Source organism: Arachis hypogaea, chromosome 3 (assembly GCF_003086295.3).
Source record: "Arachis hypogaea cultivar Tifrunner chromosome 3, arahy.Tifrunner.gnm2.J5K5, whole genome shotgun sequence".
Taxonomy (NCBI): Eukaryota; Viridiplantae; Streptophyta; class Magnoliopsida; order Fabales; family Fabaceae; genus Arachis; species Arachis hypogaea.
In genome coordinates, this window is record NC_092038.1 from 137,044,389 (window position 1) to 137,068,531 (window position 24,143).

A 24,143-nucleotide genomic window follows, 5' to 3' on the forward strand; every position below is an offset into this window, starting at 1 on the left:
ATGTTTTATGTTTAAAATGCATAAGACTTTAGACTAATGCATAATATTGTGTTATTTGTATTGATTTTAATATTTGGTGTTGTTAGACAATATTAGTATTGATTATGGTTATGCTTTAATTTTAGAGAAGGGTTAGTTCTTGTTATATTTTTTTAAGTGAATTTTACTATGTGAATTGTGAAATAATTGTTGGAGATTAGGTGATTTTTATATGCTAAACACTCGGTTTTTATCCGGTTTTCATCCGCTCCGAAGGTGCGTAGGTTTCGTTGGGTCTAGGATCGGTTAGAATCTAAAAATTAGACCTAGTCTATATTTCGGATCGGGTCAGAGTTGAGCCAAATTCGGTGTGGCCCGACCCATGTACACCCCTACAACCTAATACCGTTCCTCCTTTTATAATACTCTAATTATAATTTTTTACTCAGAAAATTACAATACACAACCTATGTATTCACAATACGCAGTTTGTGTCTTTACAATACACAGTCTGTGTATTGTGGTGTATTATGACTTTAATATTTAAATAATACAATACGTATTCTGCGTATTGCTTTATAAATATTTAAAAATTAAATCCGCCCACTGCGTATTGTCTTTATAAATATTTAAAAACAGAATCCACCTTCTAAAAATTTGTCCTCTGCAAATTTTACAACCACCATAAATTTGCAAAATACCCTAACTTCCAATATTAAAAAATTACACTAAATCTTTGTCAATATCTAAAAAAATGAACCGTCAGATTTACCTATGAACCGAAAAGGAAAAGAAAAACAAAATCTATTTCGGTCTGGTCGGTTCCGGTTCAATTTCTGGTTCGACAGATCAACGAACCGAAGCTGCTTGAATTCGATGCGAACATGGAACCCCAAAGCCGACGCTCTCTCTGTTCTTCGCTTCCCAAAACTCTGATCTTTTTCTTTTCTTTTCCTTCACTGCTTCCCGCTGACCAAACCCTAATAAATTGTCCGAACCAGATAGCGTAGCATCGGAATTTTTTACCCTGGTCTAGAAATCGATGGAGATTCACTACAGTAGCAGTTACTTCGAAAGGCGCCCCATAATCAGGTCCAAGGCGCCAGCTGCTAAATGGGTTAAAGAATGGTACCATCACTCTCTTCTTCAATCCAATGTCCCTTTTGTTATTTATTTTCATTTAAAATAATTGTGTTTCTATGTTTATGGGGTTTTTAAGTTCATAAAAAATATGCTGCTTCTTTGAATTCATTTTTGGTGCTTATGTGTGCGATTCATTCGTGTTACTGTTCTGAGCGTGGTTTTTAGTGTGCTATACTGAGATTGATACTATTCATGTACGGAATTTGGTGTGAAGTGTGAACAAATAGTGGTTAATTGGAGAATGGAGAATGCAATTGTCTTTGTCTGAACAAATTGAAGTTGTATTTTATTTATTTATTGAGCAGGCAATTTGATATATCTAGGATCAAAAAGTAGTTTTCTTGAATAAGAAGTGGTTTCTTAGTTTGCAATTAATTCATATATTGCTTTCAGTTTGCATTTTATAGTCTTCTTTTTGTCATCAGTTGGACATGTATTACCCTAACGATCGGCGCAATGTTCCTGCCAGGGTTCCCCAAGATGTTGTAGCCACTGGGGGGAAATGCATGCTCTTAAGATGGGTTAGAGGTTAGTACTGTAACTTGTGCTGCTATTCTATTTTTGTGTAGCTTCTAGAACTAGTATTCAACCTATGTATAGATGTGACTGTTGCCTAACGTTTCTCTTGTTTTACTTTGCTTAGAGGATGCCTCGAAGGCATTGCAGGAAAAGGAAAAAGAACCGGCTGTACCTGAACCGGAACCAGAGCCAACTACTGAAGTGCTTTTTCTTTGCAGCTATGAAGGATGTGGAAAGACGTTCATTGATGCCGGTGCATTGAGGAAACATTCTCACATTCATGGAGAGAGACAATTTGTTTGTCACTATGAGGGGTGTGGAAAGGTACTGATTTTGTTACTTGGGACACACATGCATCTCTTGTATCTATATACTGTTCTATTGATAAATTGTTTGTGTTTCAGAAATTTCTTGATAGCTCAAAGTTGAAAAGACATTTTCTCATTCACACAGGGGAGAGGGATTTTGTTTGTCCCCATGAAGGCTGTGGTAAGGTAATAATCTATCCATTGAAAGGGCTTGTTCTTATTTTTTTTGAGGACTTTCTTTTTTCCCTGGTTGCTGTTACATGTACTGTTTTTAGTATGACAATTGTTGATGGATGACAAAACTTCTTCAAAGTCTGCATTACTCTTCACAATGGATAAAATTGTGTTTGTGTATGTGTCTTGATTAGTCATTTACTATTTCGTTCTCTGTTGAACTCCATTATTCTTTATCTTGAGATAACAAGCCTTTTTGTGAGTTTATGTGTATGCATTCAACATCTTTGTGACCAAATTTATTGATCTATATAGGCCTTCTCTCTGGATTTCAACTTAAGGTCTCACATGAAAACACATTCACAAGAGAACTATCATATCTGTCCGTACTCAGATTGCGGAAAGAGATATGCTCACGAATACAAGCTAAAGAATCACATTGCCTCTCACCATGAAAAGGTAGGGTAATCTTTTCTGTTTGTGACTGGTGCATATCTCTAATTCAAAAGTCCTGAAATATATCACCTTAGACAATCTTTTGGTTCACAATTTCGACTTACAGAACACAGCAGTGGAGGTGCCGAAGTATACTCCGCCTTCAGAAAGACAACCAAAAACTACTAAACATTCTGGCGCAGCATATGGTTCTGCATCGTCAGATCGCCCCTATGCATGCCCTTATGAAGGATGTGAAAAAGCCTACATTCATGAATACAAGCTTAAACTCCATTTGAAGAGGGAACATCCTGGGCATATGTCTGATGAAAATGCAGAGCATGCTCAAGCTAATCTTGATAATGAAATGGATGAAGCAAGCGATCAAGATGCCTATGGTGGCAAACGGTCAAATGGTAAAATTCAGAAGCAAAGTAAGCTAAAACCAAACCTTAAGTTGCCTCCTTCCAAAATCGCCAAACGCAAAGCACCGCTGCCTACTCCTGCCACCATAGCTGTAACAAAGAAACCTTGGTCTGTGAATGGGAAAGGGGAGGCTTACAACGAAGAAGACAGCGAAGAAACAGAAGAGGAGGATCGCGACAATGTTGAAGATGGTTGGAGATATGCTGGCAACAATGACGACGATGATGAAGAAACAGAATATGAAGACTGAGATACTTGTGGCATCCTCTGCCACTATTTGAATATTTGTCTTTGTTTTGTTCTTCTACAAATTTTTTCCCTCAATTCATTTAGTTCACCAAAGGACAGTTTCATGTTATACAAGACTGTATTTGCTGTTGGAAAATTAGAATTGTTAGGAAGAAGAATTATATTAGTTAATAAAACGTGAATTTAACCAAAGTCTTTATTGTCATTCTTGTCAATAAGCCTATACATAGGTTATAAGTCAGCAACCAATGTAGTTTATAAGTCAAAGAAATCCGACATTGAGTTTATCAGAATCTTAAGGAGAGCCTTAAGAACAGTTTGAACTTTGAAGTTTAGGTGTTTTTTGGTCCGCTTTTAGAATTTACAATTTTGGTTCATTTAATAAGAATACTTTTTTAAAAAATAAACTACTAAATATTTTCAATTGAGCAAACAAGTGAAGGTTCCGTTTTTTGTATATTATAAACTACTAAATATTTTTGGTCCGTTTTTTGTGTGAATTTTTTTTTTATTTTATTATAGGCAAAACGTCAGTAATGTATTGTATATGGATTTATTTTTTTATCCACGTGTTAACCATGCACGTTTTGTGCAAAACGTCGCCAACGTTTTTTCTGTAGCAGTCAATAATCCTCCACAACGACGTTAAACACATTTTTTTGGACATTTCAGTGGATTATACCCATCTAGGCCTCAATATTAAAAATAAAAAACTCACAAGGGAACAACCATTTTGTAGCATCATAAAATGGAACTTTTTCTTTTTAATATTGTATTACTAGAGGTGAAATCCTTTATCATGAACCAAATTGTGTGTTGAACACAACTATGGCCATTTACAAAACGTCAATGACGTTTTGTGTTTCTTCAATTAAAATAATATTTTTCTAACAAAACGTCAGCGACGTTTTGTGTTTTAATAATTAAAATAATATTTTTTTTATTACAAAACGTCAGTGACGTTTTGTTCTTTGATGATTAAAAAAATTTTTTTATTACAAAACGTTAGTAACGTTTTGTGCTACTACCACAACCCTGTAGAACACCAAAATCATCAAATATTTTTGTATTTCACATTAAAATTATCCATATATAAAAATTTTAGCCTCATAAAATGGACTTCAAAAAAGGCAAATAACAAAATAATTTCCAAATATATATTATGTTTTACAAAATTAACTAACGTTTAGTTTAATTTCTCAAACAGAACACATTTTAATTTTTAATATTTATTTTGTAACGTGAAAAATGACTGTTTACTCCATTTTTAATCAAAACCCTCGGTTCTGAAGAAAAGAAACCTAGTTTAGTTTGGGTGAAGGGAAGCTGGGGAGTTGAGTACTGGACAGTGCAGAGGACAAGCATGGCTTCTTCAGCATCGCCGGCGGCAACGGCATCATCTTCTCTGTCTGAGGAGGAAGTGACGCTGACAGTGAAGTGGAGCGGCAAGGAGTACACAGTCCGGGTTTGCGGTGACGACACCGTTGGGGAGCTGAAGCGGCGCATCTGCCAGCTCACCAACGTCCTCCCTATCCGGCAGAAGCTTCTTTACCCGAAGGTTGGTTCGAAGCTCAACGACGACAACCTCCTTCTCTCCACCCTCCCCCTTAAGTCCTCCTTCAAGATGACCATGATCGGGTGCGCCTCGCTCTCTCTCTCTCTCTCTCTCTCTCTCTCTCTCTCTAGGGTTTCCGATTTTCCCCTTCTCTCTCTCTCTCTCTCTCATTCCTCAAATGCAGGACCACCGAAGAGGACATTCTTGTTGATCCCGTGGAGGCTCCGGAGATTGTTGACGATTTCGAGCTTGGTCGGGAAGACGTTGTGGACATCAAGGACATGGAAGTCAACAAGCAGAAGCTCAGAAGACGCATCTCTAGCTTCAAGGTTACTACTACTTTCTTCCATTCTCACTCTAATCTATTTTTTTGGAATGTGTTTTCTGATTATTTATTTTATACATACACAATTACGTGAAGATTGAGCTTCAGAATCCGTGTCGGAAAGGAAAGAAGCTCCTGGTTCTTGACATTGATTACACCCTCTTCGATCATCGTTCCCCTGCTGAGAACCCTCGTCAACTCATGAGACCATGTATAACTATAACCTCCTTCTCTTTCTAAAATTATTCTTTTTTCTTTTTGTTTCAATTTAGATTTGTCATTTTCTTATTCTTCTTATTCTGTTTCTTCTGCAGACCTTCATGAGTTCCTTACATCCGTTTATGCTGAATATGACATAATGATATGGTCTGCCACCAGGTCAATGTTCATTTGATGACAATTCTCTTCTCATGGAATGTGGTTACTATTTCATGGAATTGAATTATTTTCTCTTGCTGCAGCATGAAGTGGATTAACCTCAAGATGGGACAACTTGGGGTGCTGGACAATCCCAACTACAAGATCACGGCTCTTCTTGATCACTTGGCAATGATCACTGTTCAGTCCTCATCTCGGGGGGTCTTCGATTGCAAGCCACTAGGTTTGATATGGGCTCAATTTCCTGAGGTATAGTACATACGAAATACAATGCTCCTTCCATTTACTCTATCATTTGATAAATAGAATTGTCTTAAACATTTTCATATCAATCAGGCAAATTAATAGTTTACTTTCATTCTGGGGAGAAAATGGATATCCAGAAAAACAGTAAAAGACATGTAAAAGTGCAATAGATCCATGTATTGATTCAGTTGGAAATACACTATTGCTGCAATGTCATCTTCCTGAAATCTTTAAAAGATGTTTTATGTTGTTTCATGCTTTTGAGGATAGTAATGGATAAAATGTATGAAACATAAAAGTACCTGTTTAATGTGCTGAATTATTGCAATCTATATCTGTTTTTCATTGTTTTTTTTTTTATTCTCAACCGTATTCCACTTGTCTCATTGGTGGGTTTTAATTTCATTTCAGTTCTACAATGCTTCAAATACTATCATGTTTGACGACCTCAGAAGAAATTTTGTGATGAACCCACAGAATGGTTTGATAATTAAACCATTCAGGAAGGCTCATGCTAATCGGGACAGTGATCAGGAGCTTGTGAAACTGACTCAATACTTGTTGGCCATTGCGGAGCTTGATGACTTGAGCCACCTTAATCATAATAATTGGGAGTTATTTGCAGAAGATAATACAAAAAGGCGCAGGCAAACATAAGTGACGACGGAATGCACTTAAAGGAATGTGGTAAGCAAGATGCAGCTTCTAAACTATTCAAACTGCCATTTATAGACTGTTAAGCTAGATTATTTCAATTTTTCGTTCAAGTGGTTAGTTTAGGAAACGGTGAATGAAAGAAAATTCCTTGTAGCAGCCGTGTGGGGTTATCTAAGATGACTGATACTGCTTGAGCAATCTCTATGCACCAATTCCAGAACAGATTTTGAATTGATGCCAGAGAAAATGATGTTTCCATATTGGATATTGTGGCTATTTCTTAATATATATTGCTTCTTTTATATTGGATTATGGTTGCCATGGTCTGGCCATAATGCATGTTATGAAAAACTTGCAAAATCAGAATGAGGTACTTGTGAGAATCTCTCCCTTGTGGCTTTTTATCTCATTCTGTCTTATGTTTACGTTATATCATTACTGAAAATGGTGTTTGTTAGTAATCCACATCCAAGTAGGAAAACTTCAATATTGTCTAGATGAGCAAAGGAAGCATGTAGGAAAATTTTCATGTAAATAAATTAAATGGAAGTAGATGCTATGGTCATATATGTTTTGGCGATGACGAAAATTTAAAACTTCTTAATAAAAAAAATAATTAGTGGTTGTATCAACGCTCTTGTTTTATATCTAATTGAATGCAAGTCTAGATTGTACTTAAAATTAAACAATGAAGAATCAAGAAGGAAATGATGTGTTGATAGCTTTATCCATTTTCTTCTCTTTTGTTTGCGAGGATCTCTTTTCCTCTAATATTCTTGTACCATTCTTCTTCCAATCTTATGATCTTAATAATAAATTAATAATCTATTAAGAGAAAGAAAAAAACTGTTCAACCATCATCATCTGCATTGACCCAAAAAATAGCAGAAAGAAAAAGAACTGTCACCATCGGCAATGTCATTAAGTCTAAGCAATGTTCATACTGTATAAATAAAACACCAATCTACAAACTGCTTTTTGAATACCCGAGAGCAAAACTTACCAATTTTAATCATGATTAATACTAGACTCGGTAAAAAATTTCGATCCATTCAATATATACAATTTTGTGTACTAAAATTGCTTGTACATCATCATTTGCTTACAATTTACAATTTTCAAAGCATTGCCTAAATTCCACATTGTGAATAAAAAATGTAAAAATGGTAAGTGCCCTTCCCCAACATCTCAATGCATCAAGCAAGATATGTTGAAAAATCATAAATATCAATAAGATCATATTACACAACATTAGCTTAACATAATCCATACAAATAATGCACAATCAAACAGCAAGGAGATATCAGCTATTTGCTATTTGCACTAGGCTAAATTCCACAGCAGTGGAGATTTTACAAGAGGGGAGCATACAGTTACACAATTATCACTGAAAATATAGTGAAGGCCATAGATTTGAAACTGTTGCGTTACCACCTCTGGCAGGTCAACCTGACCGAAACTAAGATTTTGGTGATGACCACTAGGCACAGATTAAATGGCAATAATTTAAACAAGCGGGGAAAGAGGGAAGACCAAGAGAACTTAAATCTGCAAAGCGGGCAGAGAGAAGGCATATGCTGTATAAAATCTCTGCACAATCCCGCACCAATAAGGGGATGAGTCTGTTGCACGTGTGCAACACCTGTTGAATCTAGGCAAAACAGAACAAAGCTGCAGTCACTGCAAATTTAAATTCTAAGCGCACCAGTTGCAGGGTCATGCCCTGAGCCGCTGTCCTTGTGTTTGAGAGAAAGGTTTGTAAACTGAGACTCAAGGTCTCTGCTGTTGGTGCGTCTGTGACTAGCAGACGGTTGTTGTTGTGGCTGGTGCGAGAGCTGTTGTTGCTGCTGATACAGTGCGCGTAATCTTCCAATCTCTCTTTCCAGCACTTCCTGCTCCACTGAATTTCACATTGCACAAGCATTAGTGTCCCAAACAAATACCTTTTATATCTGGTGAAACTGAATACAAATAAACTTGTATGCTGTACAGCAAAAACTTGGATATAACGTTTCTATTAATATATCTATGCAATGAAATGTGCAACTAACAAGGATTCCTCTAACAGGGAGATGTAAGCAATAAGTGCAATTACTTGAAGTAGTACCATTACTTGAAAATTGAAACGGTCAATTCTCATGTTATGGAAACTTACAGTATTTGATAAGCTGCTCCTGCGCTGTACTTTCTAAACGATGCTTGAGTGCTTTATTCTCCATACTCAGTATAAGATTCTGCTGGTTGAGAAATTCCAGTTCAGCTGATATTTCACACCCTTCTGCCTATGTATTGACATATAAAGAACCAGAATCAGAACTCTCAAGTTTTCCAGGGTGTATATAAAATGCATTAAAAAAAATAAACCAAAAAAAAAAAAAATTGTCAAACAGCAATCACGAGGAATATTGCCATATGCTGAAGCTTACCTGTAGAGCTTGTACATTTCTTTCCAGCTCAGCTATATATTGAAGTTTACGAACCCTTGAACGTTGAGCAAATTGCCTGCAATTTAACAGAAACAGTGCAAGAATTAAACTGTAAATTCACCAATAGCAAAATCAAGTAATAGGCACAGAATCGGATATAGAGAAAATAACTACATACTGTTTGGCACGTTTTGTATCTGTTTCAGAAGCAGATGACTTTGCATGTGAACCATCCTTTTTCTCAAAAGATGATTTTGAATCCTGTATGCCAGATTCCGCTGCATCATGGTTTTCATTTGCAGTTGACGGAAGCCCCTCTGCTTCATGTGGTGGGGGGCATAGTGATCCCGAACCCTGGAAAGCAACACTGTCTTTGCCAGAGAGAACACCAGCTGGATGATTTGTAATATTTGAAAATGAGTCCCATGATCTAATGTTCTGTTTTGCTGAATTCATCTCAGCATGCATGAGTATATGATGAGCATCTTTGTTATGATCAAAGTCTTGAGATGACCAAGATGGGAAAGATAATAAGTTCTTATATTTATATTCATCCTGATCTCCATAAGTGATGTTAGACATATTGTGTGTGTCTACGTATGCAAAAGAATCACTCGATGAGCGCCGATGGACGCCTCTTCGAACTGGTGTCTCTGGCTCATTAAGGAGATCATCAAGCCATGAAGGTTGCTCCTCTATGACAAGACTCTCAGATGAAGTACGATGGTGCTGTATGTTTCCTTCTCTAGGTTTCTGACCAGAACCAATCGCAGGATTTGGGATATAATCAGCATATGCTTGAGAAGCACTAGGAAATGGGATTTTAGGAGGAAGCAGGGCATGTTTTCCAGGATACATCAAATTCCTATAATTCGATGAGCCTTTTGAATTTGCCATAAGAAGCAGAACCAACACCTGTCAAATATCATGCTTTGAATTACCAATGAATGCAACCAATATGTTAAAGAACCAATAAAATAGAGACATTATGGAATGATATTCCAATGGAAATTTAAACAAGCCTGATTCAAATACGATCTGCTGTTTTCACCGAATGATCTAATATACTTACAAAAAATAGTTAAAAATTCCGTTTTTACTCAGCATAAAGGTCCTACAGCACTTTAAGTATGCCTGTAAAGGCTTACAAAATTTTATAGTTGGTGCAAAAGGATCATCTCAGCTCCCCTATAATCTTCAAATACTAGTGCACCAAGGAACTCCCATCACATGTAGCCAGGCAGTTTCGGAACAAAATAACAATAATAACGTATTTTGCCAATCTTAAGAATTTTGAATGAGTAAAAATAGATACTTTATTAAGAAAAATTCTTGTGTTAAGCGACAATTAAAAATCCCATAGCTCCACAAAGTGTATATTTCCTAGGATGAAGTTCTGAAAAGAAGAAGGTCCAATCATCCTGCTACGAAACCTTGAAAAACAACAGTTCGCTAATGGAACAGAGAAGTTTTTGGGAAGAAGAATTTTCCAAGCTTATATAAAGGGATAAAAGAAATTTAATAACCCAGAAGCAACTAACAGAAAAGAAAAAAAAGGAGAGAAGGGGGGGACGTTGAAAAATGCATAGATTGATTAAAATAAATGGGAGATACACTTCTGTTCTATTTGAGCAATTAGCTGAAATTCCTGTTTTATCCTCGCAGGACCCAGATGAGAAAAAATTCAAACATAGAAACTTTAATTTGCTTCCTTTCTTGTACAAACTCAACGAAACATGCATATGCATGCATTCAGAAAATACGAAACTCCCACAAAAAAGAGGGAAAACAGAGTTCATGGAAATGAAAATGCTGCAATGTACGACAGATTCTGGCACCTAAGAGCCAATGGTTCCAAGCTGATTGAACGAATTGAGATTGGAAATGGAGATGGATTCGTCTGGTATGCAAACAATGGACCAATAATTCGCTTAAGCTCGGAAGAAAAAAAAAATCTGAACCAAAAACTCGAAGCAGAAGGAACAAACGGAAAGAAGGGGGAAAAATATCTGACCTTTGGTGACTGAAGATTCGAGATCCCAAAAATGCAATGCTAAAAGGGGGGGCTTGAAATCAAAGCAAAGTTTTTCTCTTTCTCTTTCCTGGTCTCTAGGGTTCGTTTATTTTTCTTCAAACTACCTTTGTATTTCTCTCTCTTCTTTCTATATCCCAATTCCTACGAATACGATTATGTGTCTCTCTCTCTTCTATATATCTCTGTCTTCTCGTTCAAGCTGGGGCTCCATTTGTGAGCCCTTGTTGACAAGTAATACTGTTCCTTTATTTTTTTCTCATTTCTCATTTTCACCCCTACAAATCTTACTTATTTCAAAATGAGTCAAAATTTTATATAAATTTAATTTTGATCAAATGTCACTCTAAAAAATTCATATGTAAATTTAATTAAATGATAATATATAATTTTTTATATTGTTGATATATTAAAAAATAAATTTTTTATATTTTTTTTAGATTGTGTGTATAGTTATTTAGTTTGAGATAATAGTATCTCTAAAATACAGAGGATAATTTTTGACAAAAAAAATACTTGTTAAAAAAAATAAATTTAGCCTAGGAAAAAATATTTTAATTGTGTTTCTTAAATATGTCACGAGATATAATGTTTATCCAAATCAAATTAACTAGGGTGGATAAATTGATCTTAAAAATGTAACAAAGAAAATTGATAGTTTTATTTATTTTTTAGTCAATACTAACTTAGCATATTTAGTCGCAATAATGTTGAAGGACAAAACTTTAATGACAAAAAAAGAAAAGATTTTATTTTTACAAAATTCGGCCTATTTAATTATATTGCAAATTTTAGTTTGGTCTTTATATTTAGGCATTCACCATCTTTATTTGTTTAAGTTCTTATAGTTATCTCGTCTAATTTATAGTTCTTACCAAAAAAAAAAAAAAAAAGATTTTAAGTCTCTAAAGAATTAGTACAGTTTAATATTCTTGAAACTAAATTATCATATTATTTCAAGGATTAAACCAAATATATTTTGAAAAACCTTGAGTCTGTATCAAAATATGCTTTTTATAATGATAAAAATAAAATATTTTTGAAATGTTTAGACTAAAATCAAAATTCAATATTTACTTTAAAAAAAAAAAAACACACACACACACATGTATTAGACCTAGGGGTGGCAAAACGGGTCGAGCCCGTCGGGCCGATCCGCTAAACCCGCTAAAAAAGGCGGGTCGGACTAGGAATTGGAGCCCGCCAAATTAAAAAAACCCGCCAACCCCGCACCGCCAAATTGGCGGGTTTTGGCGGGGCAGGGCGGGCCGGTCCGCCGTGCTGAAGATTTTTATTTTTTATTTTTTAATTAAATAAAAGAGTGATTACTATTATAAAATTAATAATTATAGAATTTTTAAACACTTTTTTTTCATTTTTTTTATTCTTTTTTGAGTTATTAATTTTATTTATTTTATTTTACAATTTTGTATATATGCTCAAATTATGTGACTTATTTTTTAAAATAAAGATGATTCTATTGACAAATATTATTTTGAACAATTTTATTGAAGTTAAAAATTAAAAAAAAATAGTAAAAAAATCATATTATAATTTGACTATTTTTTATTTGTATTTGATTTTTTAATTATTATTTTTTGGTTAATTTTAATGAATTTATTTTTCAAAAAAAAGAAAAGAGTCAAGCGGGCTAGCCCGCCAATCCGCCATAAAACAGGGCGGGCTAGCATTTTGAACCCATTTTAGTTGGCGGGGCGAGCCGGTCCGCCCCGTTTATGTGGCGGGCCTAGGCGGGGCGGGGCGGGTTGGGGCGGGCCATCCCGCTTTGACACCCCTATTTAGACCTTTCTTCTTCTTTGAAATCCTTATCATTGCATGCATGTATATGCTTATATCCTATGCCTAAATTCTCAACTGTTAGATCAACAAATTAAATCCATATTGATTAATTTCGCAATAACTGAAATGTCTTGTTGATGCCATATTGGCCTTTCTCATTGCAAAATGAATCTCTTATCTCTTATATATGCTGTCTTTTCTAGGAACACAAACCTTAGAGCCATTTGATTCATTGTAAGTGCCGTTATGAAATAAAAGAACAATTAACAATGCTCAAATCCAGATTGAACAGTTTTTAGGATCTTGCCCATACATATAGGAAATGTCAAAAACCAATATGTAACATGCTACACGTCAACCAATAAATCATTACATAAATTTTGAAATTAAAACCAAACAATAGCTTAAATCGAAGCATGTGTATGATCCAATTAGTTTGTACTTTGTACCACCATTTTGCATAGGCAAAAAATAAGTATGAGAGAGCAATATCCTAGGTGTAGATATGTTTCCAATAAAGATAGCATGTCAGCATGTGTTCCATTTATATCATATAGTAATGGGCACTGAAGATTCATACTAAATACACCAGAAATTAAAGCTCTAGTGGCTATACTATAATAAATTAATGCAATGGTCAATGTCAAGCTGTCAGCTTTAGCTGAATTCCTAAATTGCTGAATACTTTCATTTAGTTTCTATAAATATATGGTTTTCAAAGTTGGACGTTGACATGGTCTTCTGTGTTACCAATGTACTTCCTTACCTCTAAATCAATAGCCAATAAGAATCAAGAAATATTACCAATTCACATAATTTGGTGTCTCACTTGTTTGAATCCAAACTTTGCTGACATTACAACAATTCAATGTACATGCATCACTATGGCCAACAAGTTGGTTAACTAAACGAGTTTCCTTCACCTAAAATTTTGAATTAAAACAGCGACCAACAAGAATTGCAGCCTCTATCGAGGGCTATAAATAATTTCTGAAATTGTAAGTAACTAATACTGTGCAGATCGAGTCATGCATGTAAATAAAATTTGTCCATGAATTTCATCATCTAAAAGTACGAGAGGATAGTATAAATTGGAATGTGACTGATAATAAAATCAAAATAACGCATGACAGTTTCAGTTTTCAAATTTGGACAATGGCATGACTTAACTAGAATCTGGCCACAAGAAAACACCTATCTAACACTGATCAATATATGACCCTTACAGACAATATTTTGTTAGGAGCTGTATCTAACTGAATAAATGATGCCTCAAGCAACATCTCAATATCCTTTACATCATTATCATTCTAATTCTAACTAAAATTTAAAACATTCTTGAAATTTCAAGTATAAGTAGTGAAACCACACATTAATTAATAATAGATTGAGTGAGTATATAATATGGAGAATTGCAATGTGATATCCAACTCACTATTGGTTTTTTTTTTTTTTTTTTAAATTGTATCCATTGATATTGTTCAGGCACTGATAGTGGTTATGGTTTCTTCTTTCTGGTGTTCTGTAACAGAAAGAAGCAGCGGAGCATATTTGATGTCTTTCAACCAAAAAAGACACCAAAAATAGAATATTGATATTAAAAGGACAGTTGACTCAACCTCGTAAGTTGCATGCATCATGATGTCATGCATATCTTGAGCTACTAAACACGTTTTGAGGTTATTTTACAGACCAGTAAACAAACTTGTGACAAATTGAGATTATTATAAATTTCACAGTACAGGTAATCCAGGCTATGTTCGCATCTATAATCACTGATTGCTGAGATTAGTATAGTCAATTGTAATGACAAACCAACGGTCAATATCAATTTACACTTATGTTCCTAGCAACTTTTTCCATCTTGCATATGCCAGTATAAGCAGGAAAATCAAGAAGCAACCAGCACAAGTGCTCAAAACAAAGGGCCAAAATATTCCATGTACGTTATAAAGTGAACAAGGAATGTTCATACCAAATGAACCGGCAATCGCAGTCTCAATAACAATCGCAAATGATGCAATTGTCAATGTCAACTGCAGCTGAATAAGTTCGTTTCTGTGATTATCAAGTTGGATGTTGACATAGTCTTCTGTATCATCAATATACTCCCTAACCTGCAAATCAGGACTTTATCACTTCACAAGAATGATATCATGAAAAAACATTTTCCAGAATTCAATATGCTTCACTTGACATCTTGGATGAAGAGATATGATTTAATAGAATTTGGTAATAGGTACACTTACAGACAATATCTTGTTACGAGTTCCATCCAACTGCATAAAATATGCTTCAAGCAACATTTCCAGATCCTCCACGTCATTATCATCCCCCAAGTTACTAGTTACCAGACTTCCACTTCTGGTAGAACCAAGTCGACGAGTACTAGAAAGGTTGTTCAAGGTTGTGGCCCCCACATGAGCATCAAGTTGCTGATTCTGCAACCACTTCCTTGTCAAATATAGTTGCGCCATGTCTTCGTTGTCATCTAACAGATGTTCAATTTCATCCCGTACCTGTAAAAATTGGGCCATAAAATTCCTAAGAATGATATAAGTATACGACTTGGTTGATGGAAATCATCGTCAGATAAAACTACTGCCTATCATGGAGAGTTCTAGGTTCAGGCAACATTGGAAATATGAAAATAAGGCATAGAGACAACTCTAACAACAAATGAAGAAGGAAAAAGAAACAAAGGGATAACAACAGGAGCAACAAATGGGAGAAGATTATGGTAATTATGCATTGTACCTTCTGCACCCGTGCCAGCAAACGCGTAAGATTGCTCTTCAAACTTCGCACATGTTCAAGATTCTTGGTACTAACATTTCTAGCCAAATCATCTAATACAGGGTAAGCACCTCTCTCAAGGTCTGCCACACTTGAGTCCAGAGAGGTACACACAACTTCTAAAGCAATCTCCAAAACCTGAAACTCAAATGGAAGCTCAGATTGCAACCCTTCAGCAGACTCTGGCACAGGCAACCACTGTCTGCCGGTCGGAACCTGCATTTCACTTTCTTGTTCACCAGCAGGCCCACGAAGTTGAGGTTGAGTTTTATGTGGAATTTGTTGCCTGAGTTGTTCAACGAACGGAAGAACTTCCTGGCGTAGAGGATCAAGCAATAGCACGTCTTCAGCTGTGACTATAGCCTTTATAAACTCCAAATTAACCACCATAGCTTTCTCTCTAGCTGCAGAGAACAGGGAAGTATGTGCATGTTAACAAAGCAACTAATTTCCTCATAGTTGAACGCTACATAGGTGAATCAAACCTATTCTGAATAACAAGGTTCCAGAAAATTATTATCCTAATTCACCAAACCTATTCGTATAGCAGGCAATGAATCATAGCGTCAAACGTGTAAGATGGCAAATAATCAAAGTGAAATCTTTCAATACGAAGACCAAACAAAATTTCAAGATCCAAACGTTCCATAAGAAGTCAAAACAATCACAGAAACCCTAAAAGCCAGATAAAATGAAGAAAACCGAAATTACCAAGAATATTGGAGGATTGGGAGAAGACAGGGCCCAAGATCCTGAGGTCCCGGGTAGGAATTGCGGCGTGGCGGATGATGGCGTTCTTATCAAGCTCAACCAGCTCCGATCGCCCCGACCGATCAAACCGCATCCACAGCCTCGCTCCGCTGGCCTTCTTCTTGACCTTCGTCATCGCGACGGCACCGCCACCGCCGCCGCCGCCGGAGATCATTGCGTTACTGGCGTTGTCAGCGGGCGACATGGCGGTAGTGGAGGTGGGAGGGGGAGGAGATTCGGGCGGGACGATGATCTTCCTGTGGCGGCGGCGGGAGCCGGAGCCAGAGCCGGAACGGCGAAAGGAGAAGGGGCCCTTGCCCATGGTTGAATCCTGATTAGTAACAGCTAATAAGAGTGATTAAGTGATAATTAAATAATAATCAGAATTCTTGGGAGAGTAGGCCTGACACACACAACACATCACATCACATCATCGTTTTCTCAAACACCTAATTTGTTTGTATAAGGCCTCAGCAGCAACCTGCAGCTTTGTAACAGATGACACTACCACCCTTCCAATTTTGACATAACTTGACTAGAATTTCCCCACAATAAATAATAATAATAATAATAATAATAATAATTAGTTTTTTTTTTTTTGAAAAATCTAAAAAATGGTTTTCTATTAAAATCAGTTTTTCAGTTTTTACTTTTTATTAACTATATAGAATTATTTTTTAAAATAAAAAACAAACACATCCATAAAAATTCACTCATTTAAAGTTGATTTGATAAAATTTTTATATTTTTCAAGTAGTTTCTTAAAATTTCTTTTCTTACAAAAATTATAACACTGTTTATTTAATAAATCAAATTAAAAATATTTTTCAATAAGTAAAAGCAACAAAATTATATTTGATAAAATAATTTAAAAAATTTAAAATGATCATAATAAATATAGAGAAATAATTTTGATTGTGAATAAAATTTGGCATCAATAATTTAATTAAGGATAAATCTAAGTATTTATTAATGTTTAAAATTTTATTAGGCCAATAAGTTATAACTCAAATAACATAATTTTTTTATATTCACTCAAAAGATTGCGGGTTCGAGTCTCTCTATCTTTGATTAAAAACAAATTAAACTTTTTTAGTTTTGATAAAATAAACTTGAAGGTTATAGAAGACTTAGAGAGGAGGAGTTGAATTTATAAGGGGTAAGTACGATTTTGGTCCCTTAAGTTTAGTGCCAGAATCGAATTCGTCCCTCTTGTTATTTTGCCATTAAAATCGTCCTTAATATTTTTTTTCGTATTAAAATCGTCATTTTTAATAAAATTTTTTATTTTATTCCTAAACTACCCCTATTCCTATTTTAATAATAATAATTATAAAATAAAAAAAAAACGAAAACACAGTGTGGGGGGGGGGGGGAAGAAAACGCGTTGTGGGAGGGGAGGGAAGGGGAGGGGAAAGGAAGAGGGGGGAGGGGGAAGGGGGGGAGGGGGACGGCGCCGGGAAGCCTCCGTTGTCGCCGCCATGACCTCGTCGTCGCCGTGACCTCTGTTTCTGTTTCTGTTTCTCTTGAATTTCTGTTTCTCTGTTTCTGTTTCTGTTTGGGGGTAGGGGAGAGGGGAGGCGGAAAGGAGAAAGGGGAGACGGGGAGGGGGAGGGGACGCGTGGGGGTAGGGGTGGGGGGGGAGGGGACAGTGGGGGTGGGGGGAAGGGGACAGTGGAGACGGGGAGGGTACGCGTAGGGGTGGGGGTGGGGGGAGGGGACAGTGGAGACGGGGAGGGGGAGGGTACGCGTAGGGGTGGGGGTGGGGGTGGGGGGGAGGGGACAGTGGGGGTAGGGGGGAGGGGGAAGGGGACAGTGGAGACGGGGAGGGGGAGGGGACGCGTGGGAGTGGGGGTGGGGGGAAGGGGACAGTGGAGACGGGGAGGGGAGGGGACGCGTGGGGGTGGGGGGAAGGGGAATGGGAGGCAGGGAGGGGAAGGGACAGTGGGGGTGGGGAGAAGGGGAAGGGGACAGTGGAGACGGGGAGGGGGAAGGGACAATGGGGGTGGGGGGAAGGGGAATGGGAGGCGGGGAGGGGACAGTGGGAGTGGGGGAAGGGGAATGGGAGGCGGGGAGGGGGAGGGGGAGGGGAAGGGGAAAGGGGAGACGGGAAGGGGAGGGGAGGGGACAATGGGGTGGGGGAAGGGGGAAGGGGAGGGGACGGTGGGGGAAGGGAGAAGGGGACGGTGGGGGTGGGGAGAAGGGGAAGGGTAGAATTGTCATTAAAAAAATTTTAATTACAAAGGACGAAGTTAAATACAAATGCAACATTAAGGACGATTTTAATTACAAAATAACAAGAGGGACGAATTCGATTCTGGCACTAAACTTAAGGGACCAAAATCGTACTTACCCCAATTTATAACATTCTTTTACTTTAATTGATTAAGCCTTAAAGCTAGTATTCAAACTGCAAATCTGTTTGAACTGTGCAGCGGAAAATTTATAAGACAATTTTGTTTTGTCTCATGAATTTTAAAAAACAGAACAGAAACAGAAAAGAAAAAGATGACACAGTCATGTATCCTGGTTCGGCTGCTCTGTACAATGCAACCTACATCCAGTTTTCACCATAATGTTAGTAGAATTTTCACTATGTTAAGATTATTACATACACCAATTCCCTAAGACTTACGTAATCCTATTTAGACACACAAGTTTTAACCTAAATTTGACTTGATTATGCTAATACCTAAACTCTTTATACTAAGTGCTTACCCAACTTAGCAAGGAGCACCTCTCAAGTACATGACACAAGACAAAAAATACAACCAAATAATATCTGAGATTACTTTTGGTTTTTCTCTCAAGTGTTTCTCTCAACCTTTTTCTCTCTATGATTTTTTCTCAATGCCTCTCTTTCTTACTTTTTAGTTTTTACCTCTCAAAGAAAATACAAAAAAAAATATATATTGAAACTGAAATATGATATATGAAGGAGATTGATGATTCACAGCTTTAACTCTATGCACTGAACTCAGCATCTGAACTCATAACTTTGTTCTTCATCTTGGCGGAGTGCTCCCTATAGTGTAGATGCAATATTTCCAAGACTTCAAACTCAATAGTAAGGATTCACTCTTTACTCTCTCTCACGGGTTCTCTCTCCTTGAGTCCTAGGCCCAAACATTTTTTTCTTTTGTACCTTATTCTAAGTCTCAACTCGAGTTTCTCTCAAGTCAATTTCTTAGATTTTGAACTTTGTTAAATCATCCCATCTCTTTCTTCAATCAATCCATAAATTAGGGATTTTAAATCTGATTTTCTTGTTTGACCGAGGTCAGCAGAGTGGCAGAGATGATCTTCTTCAGTAATAATCCCAAATCCAAACCTTTGAAAATGTGCTTTGACTCCAAGTAATGTTGTAAGCCATTGATTTTCAGCCGAAGTAACTAAACATCACTTTCTTCATTTATCTAAGAATGGTGTCGTAGAAAGTTGGAAAATGAGTGAAGAAATTAATATGCATGCAAATGGAAATAAATTACCTTTATCTTCTGATTTAGCTTAATTTTGATTAGGGCGATTAGACATTTGCTTTCTTGATTTACTTTTCTCTTTTTTTCTTCTTCGGTGAATGAACAAAAAAGAAGAAGCATTCTCTCTCTTTCTTCTTGAATCTGTCTAAAAAAAGTTTGTGAGTGTTGGCTTTGGTTTGATTCATCTTGGATGAGTTAATTTGGGTTTGGATTGACTTGACTTTTCGCTTAACCCAATTGATTTGTTTGTTTTTATTGGGTTTGGGCTTCTGTTCCATCACCTGGGCCTGCAACACTTTAAATAAAATATTCAAACCCAATTAGGTGTTTAACCCAATAATTCGTCAATGAGTCTTAGTTACACGGCATTCCGCCCCTCTTCATCTCAAAGGTCTTGGGCTCAACTCCTACCAACGGCAACCGAGGAAGAAAAAATGGTAAGTATGTAAAGAGTGTGTGGGTGTGTGTGTTATAACGAGGATTGTAGGTTGTTCAATCCATTTGAAGTACCTAGGATTGGGGGTTGTCCAATCCACCTGATAAAAAAAAAAAAAAGCCCCCAATAATTCAATATTTGTCATCATTATTTAAGTTAATTTTATTTTTAACTCAACAAAATTAATTTTAAAAAAAATTAAATACTTTAAGAAATATTTCTGACTTTTTAAAATTATAAGCACAAACATATGATTTTGATTTATCAAATATAAAGTGAAAGTGATTGTATTTTCACAAAAAAAAAAAAAAATACCTCTCCAACAAGTAAACCTTGCCTTAGTCTAAGATTTGAACAAAAAGGGATTTTTAGACTTGCAATTATGCGTTCTCACTAATCCATTGATTTAGGTTAGCGAAAAAACTCAAAAAGTAGTGCTGCGGTATTTATAATTATTGATTTATTGTTAATATAAGTTGAGTCAACCTCGTAAGTAGAATGAATCTAAGACAGCATGAAAACTCTTGTAAATTACTTAATTTCTGAGATAAGATGTGTTATCCTTGTTCGGACTCCAGCTTTTTTTCTTTGATCTTGGTTCTTGGATGTGATCTGCCTCAGCTTTTGCATTTAAAATTCTACCCTTCTAATTGTATGATACATTTTTTTTAAAAGCAAAAATATGTATAAATTTACGTAGAATCGCGAGCCCGTAAATTGAAAAGGTTAACCCGAAAAAAAAAAAAAACTATTAACAGAGATGCAAACTTGAAAAATAATACCATATAGTTCTTTGAAGATCCATATACCGAGCTACTAACTTTCACATACATTGTACTATCCAAAAAATCTTCACATTGTGTGGTTATATAAAGTATAAACTGATGATAACAAGAAACATATTATTTGACCCCATAAATTTGGCAAGTGAGAAATTACAATGACTATCACCTATGTATACAGTATACGAAAATAGATCATCTTAATTGTTAAAAAAAATTGAAAGAATAAAGTGTGATCTCTAATATTTTAATACTCTCCCACTTATAAAATTAATGGTAAAAAATCACACTTTATTCTCTTCAATTGTTAACAAAAATTAAAAGAATCCATTCCCTATAATACAGTGTCGATCAATGTTGGAAGTTTGGAACATCCGAAAACACCAACTAACAAAACTTGTATCAAATAAAATTACAAACTTCACAAGGCAAATTATATTGTACTTCGTATCATTGATTTGTGAGATTCGTATGGCCAATTGTAACAACAAACCAACGATGGGTATCAAATTTACAATTATGGCCCAAGCAATTTTATGGATCTTGCATATGCCATTATAAGCAAGAAAAGGATTAATGAACCAGCATTAGTGGTGCAAACAAAGGGCCAAAATAGTCCTTGTACTTCATATAGTGAACAAGGAATGTTCATACCAAATGTACCGGCCAACAAATTTTCAATAGAAATTGCAAATGAGGCAATGATCAATGTCAATTGCAGCTGAATAAGTTCGTTTCTGTGATTATCAAGTTGGATGTTGACATAGTCTTCTGTGTCATCGATATACTCCCTAACCTACAAATTAGAACACATTATTTGCAACATTGCAAGCTTCTTAAAATAATAATTAACTGACATTTCAACAATTTAATATGTTTCACTCATGATCTTGGTCCATGATCCATCAACATAAAATTGCTTCCTCCTTTCACGCCATTGGTGATCAAGATAACAGCATTATTTCTACTTATTTAATAGAAACAAGAAATGGAAATCAGCTAGACAATAGCATATTTCCTAAATTCTGAATTAAGACAAATTTGAGAGCTACCAATACCACTTTCTGGTATGCATTGTCTCTCATAGTAGGGTAACAAAAATTTGATGTCCCCTAATGAGGGCTAAATCTAATTAGTTTCTAAAAAAGCTTGTAAATTGAAACTAAAATAAAATAAGATACTGTCCATCCTCATTACAAGAGAAAATAAAATGATCGCCGTATTATTACTAACTACATTAAGGATGATAAGTGTTTGTCTAAACTAAGTCATACAAATAGAATATATGAATGTGAAAATTTATCATCAAAAAGTGCCTAAGCATATAATCCAAATCAGTTAGGACCATAGAATCAAAATATAGAATGGCAGTTTCAAATAGAATTTGTTTATAGGAACACTTACCGACAATATCTTGTTGCGACTTCCATCCAACTGCATAAAATATGCCTCAAGTAACATCTCTAAATCCTCCACGTCATTCTCTTCTCCAAAGGTGAAGTTTACCAGACTTCCACTTCTTTTAGAACCAATTTGACGGATACTAGCAGGGTGGTTTGAGGGTGTGGCCCCAACATGAGCATCAAGTTGCTGATTCTGCAGCCACTTCCTTGTCAAATATAGTTGCGCCATGTCTTCATTGTCATCTAACAGATGTTCAATTTCATCTCGTACCTGCAAAATTTCATGGAGAATCCTTGGTTCTGGCAGCACTAGAAATGTGAAGATAAGCAGAATATGGTGTAGTGCATTGTACCTTCTGCACTTGTGCCAGCAAACGAGTAACATTGCTCTTCAAACTTCGCACATGTTCAAGATTCTTGGTACTAACATTTCTTGCCAAATCATCTAATACAGGGTAAGCATCTCTCTCGAGGTCTTCCACACTTGATTCCAGGGAGGTACACACAACTTCTAAAGCAATCTCCAAAACCTGAAACTCAAATGGAAGCTCAGATTGCAACCCTTCAGTAGACTCTGGCACTGGCAACCATTGTCTGCCATCCGAAACCTGCATTTCGCTTTCTTGTTCACCTGCAGGCCCACTAAGTTTAGGTTGATATTTATGTCGAAGTTGTTGCCTGAGATGTTCAACAAATGGATGAACCTCGCGGCGTAGAGGATCAAGCAATAGCACGTCTTCAGCTGTGACTATAGCCTTTATAAACTCCAAATTAACAACCATTGCTTTCTCTCTAGCTGCATAGAAGAAAAATACATGTTAATATGTTATTCCATTCTTCATCACCAACATAATAACTTCAAATGTGAGTTAACCATTGTAATCTACAATTCTGAAAAGATTTGAATAACAACAGAGAACAGGTAAGCATCAGTATGTTACTTGCGGTTGAAGAATTCATAGTTCAATGTTCCTCTTGTATTCTTCACAACAAGGTTTCATAAAATTATATTATACCTAACCTTACAATACAGCAGGCAATGAATCATAGCATAAGCATGCATAAAAAGTGGTAAATGATCAAACACATGGAGAGCAATGTACAAGGCATAATGCGAATTTCAATTTTTAAATTGCAATAAACTAAATTGGTTCCATCAAAACAACTACAGAAACCATAAATCGAAAATTACCAAGAATATGGGAGGACTGGGAGAAAACAGGGCCCAAGATTCTGAGATCTCTGGCGGGAATTGCGGCATGGCGGATGATGGCGTTTTTGTCAAGTTCCACCAGCTCCGTCCGCCCTGTCCGGTCAAACCGCATCCACAGCCTCGCCCCGCCGGCCTTCTTCTTGACCTTCGTCATGGAAATGGCACCGCCACCGGCGATCATGGCGCTGCCGAGCGGCGACAAAAGCGGCTGGGGAGGAGACTCGGACGGAATGACGATCTTCCTCTGACGGCGGCGAGAGGCGGAGCGGCGAAAGGAGAAGGGGCCCTTGCCCATGGTTGAAAATTGGTTAAAAAATAATAATAGTAATTAATTGATAATTGAATAATAATTAGAATTCATCGAATCGATCATCATCATCAACATTATCTTCATTTGAATCATCCGATAAGCTGAATGAGAGGTGTGATGTGCGTCTTGAAGCTCAAACAGCTAAATTGGTTAGTTAGTTAGTTAGTAAAATGGCGCTAAAACGGAAACAGACTTGCTTGTTAATTTATTATTCATTTTCTTTGTTTGAGGAAAAGACAAATAGATTTTTTAAGTTTTAATTTAAAAATATAAAAATATTTTTTATTTTTTAAAATAAAAATATTTAAGTTTTTTTATTCAA

The 24,143-nt window shown here is 36.2% G+C and overlaps 5 protein-coding genes across 8 annotated transcripts; 2 read left to right on the forward strand and 3 right to left on the reverse strand.

Moving 5' to 3' along the window:
• Positions 1-799: 799 nt before the first annotated feature.
• On the forward strand, positions 800-3,425 carry LOC112734289 (zinc finger transcription factor YY1). Of its 3 annotated transcripts, none has more exons than XM_025783542.3 (6): positions 800-1,107; positions 1,592-1,650; positions 1,766-1,965; positions 2,046-2,135; positions 2,439-2,582; positions 2,686-3,425. In XM_025783542.3, exons 1-6 carry the CDS (start codon positions 1,022-1,024, stop codon positions 3,232-3,234), a joined length of 1,128 nt encoding a protein of 375 aa, XP_025639327.1. In that variant the 5' UTR covers positions 800-1,021; the 3' UTR covers positions 3,235-3,425. The 3 variants fall into 3 exon arrangements, with proteins under 3 accessions (XP_025639327.1, XP_025639328.1, XP_072084534.1); XM_025783543.3 differs by having other exon boundaries at positions 816-1,107; positions 1,548-1,650; XM_072228433.1 differs by having other exon boundaries at positions 968-1,107; positions 1,603-1,650.
• Positions 3,426-3,431: 6 nt separating this feature from the next.
• On the forward strand, positions 3,432-6,696 carry LOC112734292 (ubiquitin-like domain-containing CTD phosphatase). Its single transcript, XM_025783547.3, has 6 exons — positions 3,432-4,871; positions 4,973-5,117; positions 5,210-5,324; positions 5,428-5,491; positions 5,575-5,740; positions 6,149-6,696. The coding sequence occupies exons 1-6, from the start codon at positions 4,597-4,599 to the stop codon at positions 6,392-6,394; spliced, it is 1,011 nt and encodes a 336-aa protein (XP_025639332.1). The 5' UTR covers positions 3,432-4,596; the 3' UTR covers positions 6,395-6,696.
• Positions 6,697-7,602: 906 nt separating this feature from the next.
• On the reverse strand, positions 7,603-11,115 carry LOC112734291 (uncharacterized protein At4g06598). 2 transcript variants are annotated; one of them, XM_025783546.3, is made up of 6 exons: positions 10,835-11,115; positions 10,659-10,720; positions 8,999-9,735; positions 8,821-8,896; positions 8,550-8,676; positions 7,603-8,294 (listed from the first exon to the last, which is right to left on the reverse strand). In XM_025783546.3, the coding sequence occupies exons 3-6, from the start codon at positions 9,715-9,717 to the stop codon at positions 8,083-8,085; spliced, it is 1,134 nt and encodes a 377-aa protein (XP_025639331.1). In that variant the 5' UTR covers positions 9,718-9,735; positions 10,659-10,720; positions 10,835-11,115; the 3' UTR covers positions 7,603-8,082. The 2 variants fall into 2 exon arrangements, with proteins under 2 accessions (XP_025639331.1, XP_025639330.1); XM_025783545.3 differs by lacking the exon at positions 10,659-10,720 and having other exon boundaries at positions 10,835-11,076.
• A 3,233-nt stretch (positions 11,116-14,348) lies between these two features.
• LOC112734293 (magnesium transporter MRS2-4) lies at positions 14,349-16,752 on the reverse strand. The gene is made up of 4 exons (XM_025783548.3): positions 16,160-16,752; positions 15,410-15,852; positions 14,902-15,171; positions 14,349-14,769 (listed from the first exon to the last, which is right to left on the reverse strand). Exons 1-4 carry the CDS (start codon positions 16,518-16,520, stop codon positions 14,491-14,493), a joined length of 1,353 nt encoding a protein of 450 aa, XP_025639333.1. The 5' UTR covers positions 16,521-16,752; the 3' UTR covers positions 14,349-14,490.
• A 4,520-nt stretch (positions 16,753-21,272) lies between these two features.
• Positions 21,273-23,999, reverse strand: LOC112736085 (magnesium transporter MRS2-4-like). The gene is made up of 4 exons (XM_025785437.3): positions 23,491-23,999; positions 22,652-23,094; positions 22,300-22,569; positions 21,273-21,691 (listed from the first exon to the last, which is right to left on the reverse strand). Exons 1-4 carry the CDS (start codon positions 23,804-23,806, stop codon positions 21,413-21,415), a joined length of 1,308 nt encoding a protein of 435 aa, XP_025641222.1. The 5' UTR covers positions 23,807-23,999; the 3' UTR covers positions 21,273-21,412.
• Positions 24,000-24,143: the final 144 nt, after the last annotated feature.

Coding starts and splice junctions, on each gene's coding strand:
- LOC112734289 (XM_025783542.3), top strand. CDS start 1,022: ATGGAGATTCACTACAGTAGCAGTTACTTCGAAAGGCGCCCCATAATC. Junction 1,651..1,765: donor GCTCTTAAGATGGGTTAGAG/GTTAGTACTGTA, acceptor TACTTTGCTTAG/AGGATGCCTCGAAGGCATTG. Junction 2,583..2,685: donor TTGCCTCTCACCATGAAAAG/GTAGGGTAATCT, acceptor TTCGACTTACAG/AACACAGCAGTGGAGGTGCC.
- LOC112734292 (XM_025783547.3), top strand. CDS start 4,597: ATGGCTTCTTCAGCATCGCCGGCGGCAACGGCATCATCTTCTCTGTCT. Junction 5,325..5,427: donor TCGTCAACTCATGAGACCAT/GTATAACTATAA, acceptor TTTCTTCTGCAG/ACCTTCATGAGTTCCTTACA. Junction 5,741..6,148: donor TATGGGCTCAATTTCCTGAG/GTATAGTACATA, acceptor ATTTCATTTCAG/TTCTACAATGCTTCAAATAC.
- LOC112734291 (XM_025783546.3), bottom strand. CDS start 9,717: ATGGCAAATTCAAAAGGCTCATCGAATTATAGGAATTTGATGTATCCT. Junction 8,897..8,998: donor GATACAAAACGTGCCAAACA/GTATGTAGTTAT, acceptor GTTAAATTGCAG/GCAATTTGCTCAACGTTCAA. Junction 8,677..8,820: donor GAAATGTACAAGCTCTACAG/GTAAGCTTCAGC, acceptor GTCAATACATAG/GCAGAAGGGTGTGAAATATC.
- LOC112734293 (XM_025783548.3), bottom strand. CDS start 16,520: ATGGGCAAGGGCCCCTTCTCCTTTCGCCGTTCCGGCTCTGGCTCCGGC. Junction 15,853..16,159: donor CCAATCCTCCAATATTCTTG/GTAATTTCGGTT, acceptor TGTTCTCTGCAG/CTAGAGAGAAAGCTATGGTG. Junction 15,172..15,409: donor TGCTGGCACGGGTGCAGAAG/GTACAATGCATA, acceptor CAATTTTTACAG/GTACGGGATGAAATTGAACA.
- LOC112736085 (XM_025785437.3), bottom strand. CDS start 23,806: ATGGGCAAGGGCCCCTTCTCCTTTCGCCGCTCCGCCTCTCGCCGCCGT. Junction 23,095..23,490: donor CCAGTCCTCCCATATTCTTG/GTAATTTTCGAT, acceptor TCTTCTATGCAG/CTAGAGAGAAAGCAATGGTT. Junction 21,692..22,299: donor GTCGCAACAAGATATTGTCG/GTAAGTGTTCCT, acceptor TCTAATTTGTAG/GTTAGGGAGTATATCGATGA.